At 40.4% G+C, this 15,769-nt stretch overlaps 1 protein-coding gene across 6 annotated transcripts in view; it reads right to left on the bottom strand.

Moving 5' to 3' along the window:
• Nucleotides 1–5,351: 5,351 nt before the first annotated feature.
• Nucleotides 5,352–15,769, bottom strand: part of PLAG1 (PLAG1 zinc finger) — a 50,215-nt gene continuing 39,797 nt past the window's right edge. For 4 of the 6 annotated variants that reach the window (XM_074881522.1, XM_074881547.1, XM_074881539.1 and 1 more), the window contains 3 exons: nucleotides 14,129–14,228; nucleotides 9,904–10,262; nucleotides 5,352–9,319 (listed from right to left, as the gene is read on the bottom strand). In XM_074881522.1, the coding sequence (XP_074737623.1) occupies nucleotides 8,056–9,319; nucleotides 9,904–10,145 (1,506 nt within the window). In that variant the 5' untranslated portion in view covers nucleotides 10,146–10,262; nucleotides 14,129–14,228 and the 3' untranslated portion in view covers nucleotides 5,352–8,055. Of the gene's footprint in view, nucleotides 9,320–9,903; nucleotides 10,263–14,128; nucleotides 14,603–15,769 lie in introns of those variants that run through there. The other 2 variants (XM_074881555.1, XM_074881563.1) reach the window with 2 other exon arrangements.

Here is a 15,769-nt window from a genome sequence, read left to right on the forward strand (position 1 = left end):
GGGTTTTAAACCTGCCTTATTAAAATCGGTCATACAGTCCAAGTGTGTTGTTACAAGGTTTGCATCAGTGAATAAGCAGAAGCTTCTTGTAAAAATACTGCTGAAGAAGAATATGCCTAAGCTGAACAGAACACAAACCATGAGGGATTCCTGCAACACTTGACTGGCATAAGGAGCCAGACACTGACAAAATAAAAGGAGACAATTTTCAGGTGAGGACAGACTTCAGTGAGTTTGGGAGTTTAGTGTGTTTTTTTGTCATTAATGTTTGATATTTGATATTCCTATGTTAGAGCTCAGATGTTGCTCATTTATGGCATGCCCCTTAACCATACAGAGCCTGTATTTTATTTTAATTTTCAATGTAAGTACTTGTGAGGGAATTTAAGGATTTACCCATGACTCTGTGTGTAACAATTTAACACAAAGGCAGTAAGCCAGAGTTCAGCTTAATTTCAGAGGCACAGCCTACAGCACTTTTCTGCTGAAATTGTATCTAATACTACACAAGGATAGCTGACAAACACCTTCCTCGTGGGAGTCTGTGCACCCCTAAGATAAATTGCTGTCTCTCTTAGATTAATCAAGTATTTGGAAGAAACTCTTCCAACTTGCCTGGGAAACCACACAGTGTTAACCAGGTGATACCTTTACAAACTGCATGATTAATTTTGGACTTGTAAAACACAAACACTTTAAACTTTTTGAAGTAAACCAAACCAAAATAAAACTCACTTAACTTTTCCAGGTTTGATTGCTCCCTCCCATGCATACATACATGTACACATACATATCTACATGTACACACATACATATATATACACACACACATATATACAAAAGTTTAAGCAATGTACCAATTTTCAGAAACTGTGACTATTCAGATTCTCTGCATTATTTTACACACACCACGCAGAGATCTCACTGACTTGTATGACAATGACACTAAACCATTCTTCTTCTTTGTACAGAGTTTAGTGCAACAGTGAAAATCAGCGCCATGAGCAAACTATCAAGGATCAATTCAAACGATTTCCAGCCCAGCCAGTGTGCACTACTATAGTCCTGTTTTCAGAGTGCTCAGCTGATGTATCATCAGTCCCCTCTGAGGCAAACTAGCTTTGTAGCTGGTGGTTTTATGACACAACGGTCCCTGAAGGAGACGATGACACTGAAGAACACAACTGTTAATTGTATTTTTAAAAATACTTCTTTCTCTGAAAATGTTCATTTCTCGAGGCCACACAGACCATTACAACAAATAATTATATAAAAATAAAACTACTGGGCAAGATGTTACACCTTTAGGAGTAGAGAAAGTTTATACTGAAATACCTGGGATATAGCATGCCAGCAGGAACTTGAAACTTCACACTACTGCTGGGGTCTGTCATTTTCAACACCACTATCTCCACTGTTGTTCAAAACACAGAAATACAGTGTTGCTGTTTATTTGCTAAAGGCCCCAACTCATAATGATAAACAGCAGTTTATCCTCCAATACACTTCTGAAACTTTTAAGCACAGACTAAATTTTGTAATAGAGCTTATCCTGCTGTTCTACTTGCTTCCCGTTTGTGATCACCAACCCTTGCTGTGCCAACTATGGCAACTGCCACTTTGGAAAACTTAATTTCTATCCAATTTAATACAGTGTTTTGATATGCAGAGTGAGGAAGTCAACAGCATTTAGCTGCTCAGTTCTTGCTAGTCCAGCAGCAGCTCTGCATCACAGTTTAGGATTTCTCTGTCAAAAAAACATGCTTTATCCTAGGGCATGCTTATACGTATTCCACTCCTGGAGAACAGCGGGACCAGGTATGCAAGACCATTTTTCTGTACTTCCTTCTGCAAGTTTTGGAAAGGGGTGGTTACAGGAGAGAGAGAAGGGAAGACACCTGTGGCTCTCAATTTAACAAGAAATCTCTGGATATAACAGGTATCATCCATGCAATCACATTCCACTTATTACAGAGGCTGACGGAGTTTCTAGAGGGTGTCTGTTTGGAAGGAGGACATGTTAATTCAGTAACAGTGGGTGAGACCAGCCAGATAGCAACACAATGGGGTGGTTTTCTCTCAGGGTAGGGGGGTGAATAAATGGTTTTGCAGAGTATTTTATACCGTAGAGCATCTGTAGAGCTTTTGATGCTCAATATAACATGGCCAACTCTCTAAGCAAGTTAGAAACCTGTGACACAGAAGTGGTAAGTCAGCTCAGAGGAAAGGGGTAGGGATCACAAGAAAGGGAAAGTGTCCATGAACAGAGAAGGTGAAAGCCAACAACTCTGCAACAATCGTTTCTCTCAGACTGGGTTACAGCAAGAAATCTAAAAAGTCAAGATTTGGAAAAGAAAGGAACCCAAAAGGAGAAAAACACAGACAACGCTGAGGATGTTAATAAAATATGTTCCGAAAAGCAATGAAATGTGAAATGCTACTCTTTTACTTTCCTGGCAAACAGTCTATGCTAGGGAACAACTGTGTGGAACGAGTGGAGAGGCAACTTTCTGCAGTTGTGAGCAGGCTGCTCGTCTGGCTGCGCAGCACCTCTTCCCCCCAGGCATTAGTCAGACTTCTTCGGCAGAGTCATGGGCAGAAGGAGGATCTATAGGAGCAAAGCAACAGAGTTTCTCCTGGAAATATTTTGGAGACAATCCACATACTGTGTCTAGCACATGCCATACACTTACAGTTTATCCTGCAAACTAGAACAATCAAAGTACATGACTTGCATTAATCTGAAATGATGGAGAATCACTCACCTACATCTCCCACACGAGCAGTCCCACTATGGAAACCCCAAACTCACCTTCCAGTGTCTCACTGTGTTTCAAGTGCAATTTGATGGCAAACTCAATTGCTTCCTTCAGTTCAGATCTGTCTTGTCACAGACACAGTAGCATCATCCAATTTGTTCCTTGGTGAAATCATGAAACGGAGATACTTATGCTTAAGTTCTTCTGAAAAACTGACATTTTACCAGTCACAAATTAGAAAGACAGTTACACCTTTTCAAACTCGGAATAACTACACCCAGCAAAACTGGATGTATGCTGTAATTACTCTTTGTAATCCCAAACATGCAGAACAAGACTATCTATTGAAATGCCAGGCATAAGTTATTCATTAACTAAAACCATTCTGTAAGTTTTATTGATATATTTTGTGGAGTTCACATATTTTTGTACAGCAAACATAACACTGTAGGCCACAAGAAGCTGCAGCACTATTGTTTAATAGCAGCAAGGTATATTTTATAATCAGGGTATGTGGACAATAAATAGTCTGTTTCTTTGGATGTGAATGTTTAAAATGAAGTTCTGCTGCAGCTTCATAATGTGATTGCTATTTTACAGAGCTTATACACAAAAATATATATGCAATCTTTTTGTCTATATTTTATACAAATACAACAGTAGTTTGTGAATACATTTTAAAGTACATATACATGATAAGCAACTCAATTTCCCATATCACAGGATAGCAAATTTTAAATGCAAGAAACATATACAAATTCAGTCTGGAATGCAGGGTTTTCTGTGTTCTTTTTTTTTCTCTATTTTTGACTCAAAACCTTTATCTTAAAAACATTTTAGCACACAAGTCCAAACAATTTTTCCACTAGCTAAAAATATAATTTCAGCAATCTGAGTCAGGTTTGGGTGTGTCATCATTCCCCAATATTCTTTTCCCATTTTTTGTCTAAATTCAAAGGCTTTTAGTAATATATAGTATGTTCTTCACTCCACACCATATAAAAGCCCACATTTAATTTTAACTAGCAGTCACCTATTTTTGTGAACAAGAGCTGGGCTTGTCAGCGTTTAAATTTGCATGTCCAAAATTTTACTTTTGCAAGTGCATATGAATACATTGTGGTGTTGCACAAAAGTTCATTAATGACAAATTAAGTCACAGTATAAAAATATATCATACAACTATAGGTCTAGTATAGTCCTTTTTTTCTACGGGTAAAAATACATCTGAATGAGACAGGGAGGTTTGTAGCACCATGAGAGGAGTTGTATCCCAAGTTACATTAGCAGCATGATCCAATATAACAATATTGCAGGAGTGTTTCTGAGGAGATAAACATTCACTCTGGTTCAACTGTACCACTGAAGCTTATACTGAAAAGTGTTTACATATGATTAGCAATAGTTCTGTGTCACTTCCAGGGCTAGATAACTGTTATCAAAAGACACTGCCTTCCAACAAAAGTAAGACACCCTTATTGCATAAAAGCTCTGGGACTATCCAAACACATTTTGCACTACTGTGGTGTTATTTGTATGTTGAGCGTGATGCTAAGTAGGCTGTGGTTTTAACTGTACACTGGGAGAATGCAGGATGGGCAGCTAAGCCTATACGGTTTACTACATACCAGGTACGTACATTTATTTCAGAGGCTTATCCATAGACTGAGAAGAATACAGGATGAGCTGCTAAACCAGTGTATGAGACAGACATAACAAAGGATGCAATCCTGCTCCCCTCGACCTTTACGGATGCAGGATCAGGCCCTAAGTTAACTTCAGACAGCAGCATAGAGATGATAGGATATGATAAAAAAAAAATCTGTATCAGATACTGCATATTAAACATTTTTGCCATAGTTTACCATCCAGAACTCCAGAGGACACAGTTTGCAATTGGTGAGGACAAACTCCTAATTTTTTTTTGACTGGTATTCAAAATGGCAGTAGAAGACAGTGTAGTTTGAAACATGTAAACCTAGTAAAAACCATTGTAAAACCCTTAAGAAAGACACACTGGTTCTGTGCAATATAGCAAATTGATAAGAAAACACTGTAAAAATGTACCTGTTTAAAATTACAATGTCTACCATTTTGTACACAAAGCATTATACCAAAGGCCTACATATATGTAATCTAATGGCACTTGAAACAAATTATAATAAAAGGTTTTATAATAAAAAGCATAACCTGTAAGAAATTTTCTTAAAAGGTTTAGGTTTTCTTTTTGAAAGTGCTATATCTTGTAATATGTGTAACATAAGAGGTTGACCAAGCTTTATTTTAAAAAATATTGGCCTATAATACAAGTTTAGCTCACTAGGCAAATGATCCTGAAAATATGTACTCTTAACATTCATTATTAGCTTAATAAAGCAATCAGCTCTGGCTCATGTTTCAGTCAGTATATGGTTTTTAAAAACCGCTACTGCCAAATTAACAATAAATCACTCTATTCCACAATTTACTACTAAATAAAGCACAAGCAACAAGTACACAAAAATATATATATTTAAAAAAAAAAAACAACTTACTAGAAGTTTAGAAGTTGCACAAAGAGTGGTGCATGATCAGCCAGCCCTCCCCCCCTCCCGCCAAGAATCCATCTGAAATTGAGAAAACGGGGTTTAAAAACTGATGGTTTAGTAGTGGCCAGTATTGACTCTGCCTAAGTGATACTCAAAAGCACTCCGGCGGTGGTAGTATTGCTTACAATGTCAGTCTGCTTCCACGTTACTGTACATCCTAGTTCAGTGGCAAATGCACTCGGTGCAGCCACCCATTGAAATCCTGACTGAATGAGGTTCAATATCTTGTCTGAGGTCCCTATTTCTCAAATGAAATGTACGTCTAACTCCAAAGTGAAATGTCAATCCCTTTACAGGAAGCTAAGGCACAAACAAAGTGGTAAGGATTCTGGCTACGCACTAAGAAACGGGTGTTGGCGAAGTATCTGTTGGGTTTTGTTTTTTCAGTGAAACCTCATCGGCAACTGAGACTGATAAACAGTCACTATAGACTGGAAATTTGAGTGCCAGAGGCTGCCCACGACAGGCAGCACTGCCTGGCTGTGCTGCTGGGCCAGCTGCAGGATGCCGAGCACTCACAACTTTCCTCTGCTGCAGGGGGAGTTGCAGATGCTTGGCTCCATGCGGGACATAACCCATTGGAGGAATTAAGTCCATTTATCTTCATCTCTGATTAATTCAAAGGATTGAGAATAAACCCGAGTTCCTCCTAGATGCGTTATGGTTGCTGATTTAAACTAGAGTTACATTCGGTTGCATTCAACTTGTGCTCTGTTCATCTGTGTTTTTCTTTCCTTTAGAAAGTTGAAGAGAAAAAAAGCAATATTGAACAAATCATTCAACTAAAGATGTAAGTAAGCGAGCAATCTGTTTCACAGAAACCAGAGGAAGCAGTCATGAAGCAGAGCTAAAAGCCCACTTTGAGATAATGCGCTCCTAAACCCAAAATCTAGGAGTAGTTTGCAGAATTTCAAAAGGTATTTTCCTTATTAATACATCCTTATTTTAATGCCTTTGGAACACAAACACATTTATAAAAATGTTATCTTTCAGTAATAAAATTTAAATACACATATGTATAAAATAGTAAAACTACACCTGCATATTGCTCCTAGAATTAAAAAAAAAAGTAGGAGCTACTGATAAAACATCCGGAGCATGAGCTCCTTAAATGGGAGCAACTTTTGTTTCTGTGAAGTGTATTTAGTTTAACCACTTAAAACCTTGTATGAATCCTCATTATTGTTTGAGAGATACTAATGTACTCGATTTCTATTTTTTAATTCCTTGTACAAAAATGACAAGGAAAAGAATGTTATTGTTGAATTACAGCAAATCTAGTTTGCTTCCATGCATCACAGGGTTGGTTTTTTTTTTTTTTTTTTCCTCTTTTGGTTATTAGGGGTTGGGGAATAGAATATATTGCATTAGGTAAAAGTGGTGTAAGCAATATGCTTTTACTTCACTCCTAAGAGTCCTGTCTTTAAATCTTGGCAATGGGCAAAAAGTCCCTAACCAAGTACCCAGGTGTAGAAAGTGTGATTAACATCTAACTTGTTGCTTAGGAGGACATAACACACCATGTAACACAACTGAAAAGATCATTCCAATAAAAAAAACCCAAAAAAATGGTATTTGCAAATTTACATTCACTCTCTGACTGCACACTAGTTTTGAACTGAAAATAGATACACACTTTCTGGCTGGACTTGATCCACCCTTTGGCGGTGGTATCTGGGAGAAGACTGATGTCTACAAATGTGAATACGCTACTGGAAGATTCCTATGCAGTACTCTTTCTATGCTACTAAAGAGAAAAAAACAGCAAGTTAAGAATTAAAACAAAAACTGCGACAAAATATTCTGCATTACTACATTACAACACCTTTATATTTCAAGATCAGCCATTAATTTTGCCTGTTTCCCTCTACCAGAGTCATGAAAGCACAACACAGTTCCAAATTCAACTTGAAACGTTTGTCATTTAGGCAAGCAGAGATTCTCTGTTGAAATTCTGTTCAGCCATGATTTTAGAGAATTAAACTAAATTTTTTTCTTCCGCTATCCATAACAGGCCACAAAAATTTAAGCCAGAAAATGGCAAAATTCTTAACACCTTTTATAATGACTTCAATACAAGTCAAAATGCTATATATATGTACATGTGTATATATGGACTTATATATATACACACACAAGTTTTCAGAAAAATCTGAATTCTATATTTATTTTAAAAAATTAGATTTTTCATTATAGAACAGATCAGATGTGTCACCATTTGGGAAGAGGATTTGTTTGGAAATGGATTGGAGAACTTTTTTCCCAAATCTTCAGGAATCTTTGTGAAACATTTTAACTGGATTCTTTGCAAACAGTAAAACATATTAAAAGGTAAAAGTGGTAGTTCTACCACTGACATCAATAAAACAGAATAGCTGCTATGGTTGAAGAAGTTTTCAAAAAGGGATGAGTGTTGAGAGTTTGCTTGGGATGACTTTCTACTGAACATTTTAAATGTATCAATTGGCAGTGAAAATGAAAACAATACAATGAGACTGCTTTAAAAAAAAACCCAAGAAAGTAAACACAGCTGAGAATAAACACTTTCAAAACATTTTTAAAAAGTTAATTTAAATTTCTTACTGGCTTCATGAGATTGGTACTGTACAAAAGCAGAGAATTTATAATGTCTTATAGTAGGCACTAAGTTAAAAATGGTCACCTAAGGCATTTCTACAAATAGACAGTAAAAGCCAGCTTTGTACATCCTATTGGAAAGCTTGATGAAATCGCGGTAGGGTGGTGGTTGTGCTTAGACTGCTTGTGAACGCTGCTGACAACGAGTGCAGAGACCCAAGACCTATACTATTGCTAGGATCTTGTGGATCCTGGGTTTGTGGTGGAAGTTGAGTCATAGAAGAATGTGCCTCCTCTTGCGTATAACTCATTCCGAGGTTTCCCACTGAAACAGAAGGATTATAGGGAGGACCATTTACAGGTATGAAGTTGAACAGCTGAGAAAAGTCCAATGATGGGGTGTTTAGAGGTTCGCTAATCGGAACGGAGCCCTTGGAAAGAGAAACCTCCCCAGACCCATCATCTAGTGGCCCTACTTGTGGATCCAACCCTAGTTTTGATGAAGATGCTTGAGAATCCTGGGATGAAGAAGGCATACCACTTTGCAACTCCATTAAGTAACTTTCGATTTCCCCTTTCAATGGCTGTTCTTTTTCAGGCATAGAAATTGCATATGAGGTAGTACCGAGCGGATATTTCAACGATAGCTGGTGAGAAGGGTGGACAGACTCCATATCTATTGGACAAGGCATTCCCAATGGTAATGATGTGGCAACCATTTGGTGTGCAGATGCAGAACTCTGCATGGACTGAATCTGAGTGTTGTAGAGATTTAATTGCAAAGTGTTTGTAAATGGCTTTGATGTCAGTTCACTGGAAGGTAAAGACATCACTGGAAGCAGCTCATCCTTAATAGGCACAGAAACATTGCAGGTAAAGGGATCTAGAAGGTCCATTGGCTCTGTTTTGACCTTCAAAAGTTCCTGGTTGTGACTTTTCTTCATGTGGCGCGTGAGGTGATCCTTCCGCCCAAATCTCTGTGCACAGTACTGACAGAGGAAGTCCTTTCTTCCAGTGTGCACTACCATGTGTCTACGGACATCCTTTCGGGTGTAGAACCGACGATCACAGTGTTCACACTGGTGTTTTTTCTCCTTCACTCCACCCGATGACTTGCCTGCGTGAGTTTTTAGGTGCTCCAGCAGCACTCCTGTGCTTTCAAAAGTCTGCAAACATACCTTACAGGTGAGGTCACCGCTTGTTGCAGCATGCAAAGCCAGGTGACGTTTGAACCCAAGCTTGGTATTGTAGTTCTTTCCACATTCTTCACACTTAAAGGCCTCTTTGTTGGGATTGTGTGTATGTAGGTGATTCTTTAGGTGATCTTTTCGGTGAAACATTTTCTCACAATAATTACACTTGTGGGTTTTCTCAGGAGAATGAGTAGCCATATGCCTTTAAACACAGATATATTCTGTAAGTAATTATTTTGATCAAAAAACACACGTGCTCATTTTTTAATGGCAGCTAAATACTACACTAAGGGCTGCTTTGCAACAGAACCTTTTAACTGAAAGCATGACACTACAAAGACAGTTTGACAAATTTAAATATAGCAAAACGCGAGCCATTTCTCTTAAATCAACACTTTAGTTTTGGTGGGTTTTAGCTACTGTAAGAGGGGTATATGGGCAAGTATGAAAGTACTCATGTAAAAGTCCATAGCCAAAGAATTTTCAGTCCATACTCTTTTTCTTGTGACAATTCCTTATACAAATGAAAATTCTATGCTCATTAAAAAAAAAAAACAACAAACAAACAGAAAACAAAAGCAGAAAACAAATTAAGAAACAAAATCAAAGACATTAGCTTGCAAACTTAGGTAATTTAGAATTCTAGAAACAATCCAATGGCTACTTTAATTAACACATCCTCTCTGCAATCAGCTGAAGGCGTACACAAATATATACTTTTACACGGCTTAACACGGCCAACATAAAATAGATAATATAATCTGAAAGATAAATAGAGTTTAATACCTTAGTAATTTGTACTTAGAAACAAAGGCCTTGGTGCAGTCTTGTTGTGTGCACTTGTAGGGCCTCTCTCCTGTGTGAGAGTATGAGTGAACCTTTAATTTCTCAACACTGTTAAAGGCCTTGTCACACAGTTGGCAAGGAAAGTTTTTTCTTGGTTTGGTTTCACCACGCTTACGTTTCCCTGAAGGGACTTTCTGGGTATCTCTTACTTCTGACAAATCACCAGGAATGACAGTGGCCATCGCAGCCTAAACCAGGCCTTCTTGTTGGACACTTGGGAATTGCCCAACTCCACTAAATGATTTAGCTTTAGATGGCTTCTCAAGTTTCATGTGGTCGTAAAAGAAAGCAAAAGGGGACTGGAAAAAAAAAATAAGAAACAACTAGTTTGTAACTAAACTTAGATTTTGAAGTTTACTTGCTATGTGATGCTTCTGAATAAAACTTAAAATTAGGTTCAGCTGGTCTAATGTAATACCTGCAGGTTTCTTTACACTATTTGCTGCAACTCTTAAAATGCATTGCTCAGGATGAACAGATCCACATATGCCCTGAAATCACACCTCACAACCTTCCCCTCAAGCACTGATGGAGAACAGCGAAGTTTCTGTCAGATTACGGGAGGCATCAGGCAAAGAGCCTACCTACCCAGACAGCTTTTGGCAGCTTCGGATTTCAAAGGAATTAAAGCCGCGCCTGTGGTGTTTGCACAGACATACGCACACACACACACGCACACACACACACGCGCGCGCACATGCACACACACAGTTATCAAAGCAAAAATCTGTAAGCCTCGAAATGTTTGAAAACCAGCATGAAAAGTGGCAGTACCCACGCTGACAGTCTGGGAGGCAAAGCTCATATTCTTAGTTGTACCTCCTTGCTGTGATTACTACACATACATGCATCTCCTCTAGTAAAATGTACACATTGCCAATGATTGCTAGTGCCAGGTGAAATTCGCCTGTCAATTTACCCTCTGCTAACAGAGACTTGATGTATTAACAACAGAAATCCCAGGGATTAGGGGTAGATTAGATAGATTAGGGTTTTATCAACCCAGTGCTGGAGACCCCCACCCTCCTCACACTATCCTGCAACACGTAGGGGCTGTAAGTGTTCAGATTTAGGCTAGCTCAGGATGGAGGCTCTTAGTCCTGCTGGGGCACTGCAAACCGTGGACTAAACCAGAGGCTATCAGCTAGAGGAGGTGCGTGACACTCATGTCTGACTTGCGGGCGAACAGCTTTAAATTCATCATTTGGTAATGTCTAGTAGCAACTGGGCGCCTGCCATGACAGGGCACTCAACAGCCCTCCTTTGTCAGAGGTAGCTGACAGCTTTTCTTCATCATCGGAGCACAGTTGCTACTACAGATACCAAAATTCAGTGCTACCCGTTGTAGGAAGGGTCGAGTGTGAGGCCTGCGGCATCTGGGGCAAGGAGGAGGATGGCGGGAGAATGGCACTCAACACAAGCATTTGGCAGGACCCGAAAGCCCCCAAATTTGGCCTTTCTCCCTCAAAAGTGGCAACCCCCCACCCCCACCCCCCCCAGCCCCTGGCCCCTCCATCGCAGCTCGCAGCTGCTGCCCACTCCAGCCTCTCTGCTGGGGCAGCTGCACAAGAGGCGGCTGGGCCGGGCGGCGCTGAGGCCAGGGCAGCGGCCAGGCCGGGGGCTCGGCGGCCGGCCGCCCCCACAGCCCCCAGCAGCAGGGCAGGGGAAACCAGCAGCTGCTGGGACAGGTGGAGCCGGGCGGCCGGCCGGGAGCAGGGCAGGGAGCACCAGGCCGCAGCTGCTCCAACCTAACACCACCTCCCCGACAAACAAAACGGACTCTTCCCCGCTGGCAGCAAGGGGAGGCTGGATAGCTTGGAGCGGCCTGGGCCGGGTCTCAGCTGTCTTCTCTCCCCTGCTGAGGCTCAGCAGAAATGGAGGGAGCCAAGCACTCCAGAGGGGAGTGGAGAGCAGCACCCAGGTGTGATGGGGGCAAATCTAAACAGTCCTTGCAAGAGCCCCAGTGTAGTCCTGGAAGAAAGCAAGGAAGAAGCAGAGCCTGTGTTCTTCTCAATGCATGGCAGGACTGGAGGGCTGGAGGGGCAGTGAGGGGGAGCAGGGGATGCACCTCTTTAATGTCTGCATTTTATGAAATCTTCAGACTGAGATCTCCATTTGAAACGTGTACACAGAGTATGTCTTTGTCTATGCCTCTTCCTCCCTCCTCCCCATAACTCTTCCTTTGTCTTTACAAGAGGAGAGAAGTACTGGCACACCAAGATGGAAATCTGCTGCCTTTCAACTCTCAAGTTCTTGAATGGCAGGTTAAACTATGCTACATTCTTTAAGCAACAAGTTTGGTAAGACCACCTTTACTCCCTCAAATTTTATATGGAACCACTAACCTCTTCAAAGATACCCAGTGACAGAAAAGGTGTTTCTTTAAGGACTCTCATGATTTCAGATTTGTCTCGGACTCATTCCCGCTCATGGAACAAAGCCTAGAGACATCAGTTCCATGAGTGGGAACATGCACAGGTCTTCAAAGTATCAGCTTAATTTTATTTTCTGTCTCATAATCAACTATCTAGTTCATAAGTGAAAAAATGAATCAGTTGTTTGGAGACTTGGGAGCAATAATTTTCTGCAGTAAAAGTAAATGAAGACCAGTTCCAAAGATTTCAGTGAAGCCACCAATGTAATCAAAAGGAGGGTCTGATTCACATCAAAGTGGTGATATATCCGTGGATTGAAAGATTTTTTTCAATATATGCTTCAATCAGAATCTGGTAATAAAATTAATTTTGCTTTCCTGTAAATGAACACACTGGTCTTCTAAGCATATTGGCCTGAATACAGAATGAAATCTTGTTTTAGCCTAATCTCTCCTGACAAATGACGTTTGGGGGGAGAAAAAAAATCCAACCCAATCTACACTTACATAGGGTGTATCTATAGCACAGAGGCACCTATATGAGACCTGCCACACAGAGCTAACAGTGCAGGAGCCGTGGCCCTCACATGTGGCTAGGGCACCTACAGTCTCAGTGGGGTAAGAAAGGGCTACAACCCCTTTCACCTCCCCACCAAATCCACACCTAGCCTGGGACAGGGCAGGCAGCATTAGCGGCAAAGGGCAAGGGAACTGCCTCCGCAGTGTGCTGCAGGGGAGTGTGGTTAATTCGACCATGCTGGGTCCAGAGCTCAGCAGCAAGTGGCCTCTGTGCCCAGTCACTGACAAGGGAAGCAGGCACAGCTGGCAGGATACAGGGAAGGACAACGGCCAGAACTAGGATGGGGCTGTGGGGCCAGGGAGGCGCAGGGAGCACTGCACAGGGGTTGGGAATATCTAAGGACACGAGGATAGGGGTGAGCTGGTAATGCTGGAGGCAGGTGCAGAGGAACTGAACGTGCATCAAGCTGGGGAGATGCAGGATGTTAGGCCATGCAGAAGGGTGATATACAGGGTCTGATTTGAGGCCAAAAGCAGTGTTTGTTGTGGAACAGCATATGAGGCTTAACTGTTAAATTAACAACTCTGACAACTTCTCACTCCTTTTCTCAATGAAAAGATCACACCTCAGGCTGGAGGCCATCCTATAGTCAGGCCAATATAACATTACTGTTACCTTCTCCAAAACTTCAGGTAACCTAGTTGCTGTACCCGAAGTAACTCAGAACATTCACATGGATGAAGAATTCAAGTTTTGTTCCTCTATGATCAAAACTAATTAAGCTGACTTTGAACTGTGTTTAAGTGTCCTTAAAAATGCATCATTAGAACAAAGTGTGGATCCAATCTTTGACAATGACAGTGTTTTATTAAAAAGCATGTATGCACTATTATCTCAGTACCATTTCTCAACAGATGAGACAATTAAGAACTTCAGTATTGATCTCTGAATAGCAAATAACCACTTTCTTTTTTTCTTGTGGATATATAGACTGAGCAATGGAGATAAAATTTAAAAAAACACTGATCCTCAAATATTACACTTTCCAAAGACCAGCTGAAAGAATTTTATGAGTAATATTCCCTGTTTGTGTCTCAACATATTATCACTTAAAATCCTCATTCTTACTGGTGCTTTCACAACTGCAGGATGAATGATTATATGCAGTATCAAATATAACAAACACATTACACAAAAGCTCATATATAATTCTATTTTTAAAGAAGCATATACTTAAAGCAGGATTAAAGCAGCCTCTGTTCAATGCACACCTGATGTTTGCCCACTAAAGTCCTCAGATTTTGGTCTTAACCAGTTCCGCTGACTCTTCTTGGAGGAAACCAGAATCCAGTACTTCCCATTTTTACTGGTCTGAAAAACAAAAGGAAGAATGGACTAGACTCCAGCAAAACCAGTATATTCAGAAAGGCTGGGATGTGGCAAGACTGGGGGTTGGAAAGAATTGGAAAGGAAAAGTTGAAAGGGATAGATCCAACCCATGCACAGAACATTATGTACTGTTAATTATAAACTGTAGGAATCAATTGTTCTTGCATTATCAGTAGCAATTATGCACTTCAATTTGCAGCATACTTACATCATTTCAACTAACGCTACACTGGACAGTAACACATAAGGAGATAAAATTAGACAAGAGAAAAGAAGTTTTCAATAAAGTTAAAAACAAAACAAAAAAAATCCACAGACCAGAAATAATTTAGAAATAACAACAAAACACATGAAATGCTGGGCCCAGACTCGAGTTTCTTACTCAGAAAGGACTGAATAAGAGAAGATTTCTGGATTAGGGCCAACTTTACTAGAACCTAATGCCTTCATTCTGCTTAATTATACAGGAAATAGCAGCTTAAAAGGTGACCTGCAAAGGAAAATAAAATTAATTTTAAAAAAATAATAAAGCCTCTTAATAATGTACATGCTACAGGTAAATCCCAATAGAGGGCAAGTCTAGGTGTGCCTGAGCAAATCCAGAGGGCTTTTCTGGAATTTCCCTTATATCTCCCTTTTCCCTGCCACCATCCTTTTATAAATTTGCAGCATGTCTTCCTTTTCTTGCTAGAAGGCCTCCCGGATGACACAGGTATGTGTGGAAAACATGTTCAGCACCTCATTGTAATGGGGAGGTTTATCCCCTCCAACTCTTCCAGATATGTAAGAGCCAAGCCCTATACAGTGCACATACCCCACGTGGCATAGCAAGCTGAAGGTATTTGGCAGGAGCCCCAGTGTAATGTAACATTTTCGCACACACAAAGCATTTTCCCTTCTCACTTCCCATTCACCCCAGTGAAGTATCCTTCCTTTTGGTACCAAGTTGAGCTTCACACAGTCCCAGTCTCCTCTGCTGGTAAGCACAAATGTGAGCAAACCGGTGTCCTTGAACACCCACTGAAGGCAAAAGTGCTTCAAAGCAATTGATTGAAATCTCTCTGACAGCTGAGGAGCGTTTATCTGGGGCTTTGTACACACAGGCAGGAGGTAGAAACAGCTCCAGTACCCAAAGAAAAAGTGAAAGCTTTGCTTTCAACTAATGAGCCAGAAAGAGGGCAAAACCCTCACCTCCTCTTTAGGAGGTCTCCAAATCACCTTGTTTCAGGGAAAAAATGCTGATGACTCCTCACTCCTTCTCCCAGCAAGACCCTTATAAATTAGTCACCCTGCGATGCCTATCTCAACATCTTCCATTATCGCAGCAGAAAGGAAGAGCTTCATTATCCAGATGTTTCTAATAACGTAGCTCACAATAAGTAGACAGTAGTTAACACAGCCACATAAAGGTAATGGACTAAGTCCATGAGGACTTACTCTCTCCAGTAGTGGTATTTACAGATTTTGCTGTTCAAAAAAACCCCCAAATTCTATCTAAAATATTATAATGCCCTCTCAAATAG

Source organism: Strix uralensis, chromosome 1, assembly GCF_047716275.1.
Source record: "Strix uralensis isolate ZFMK-TIS-50842 chromosome 1, bStrUra1, whole genome shotgun sequence".
Classification (NCBI taxonomy): Eukaryota; Metazoa; Chordata; class Aves; order Strigiformes; family Strigidae; genus Strix; species Strix uralensis.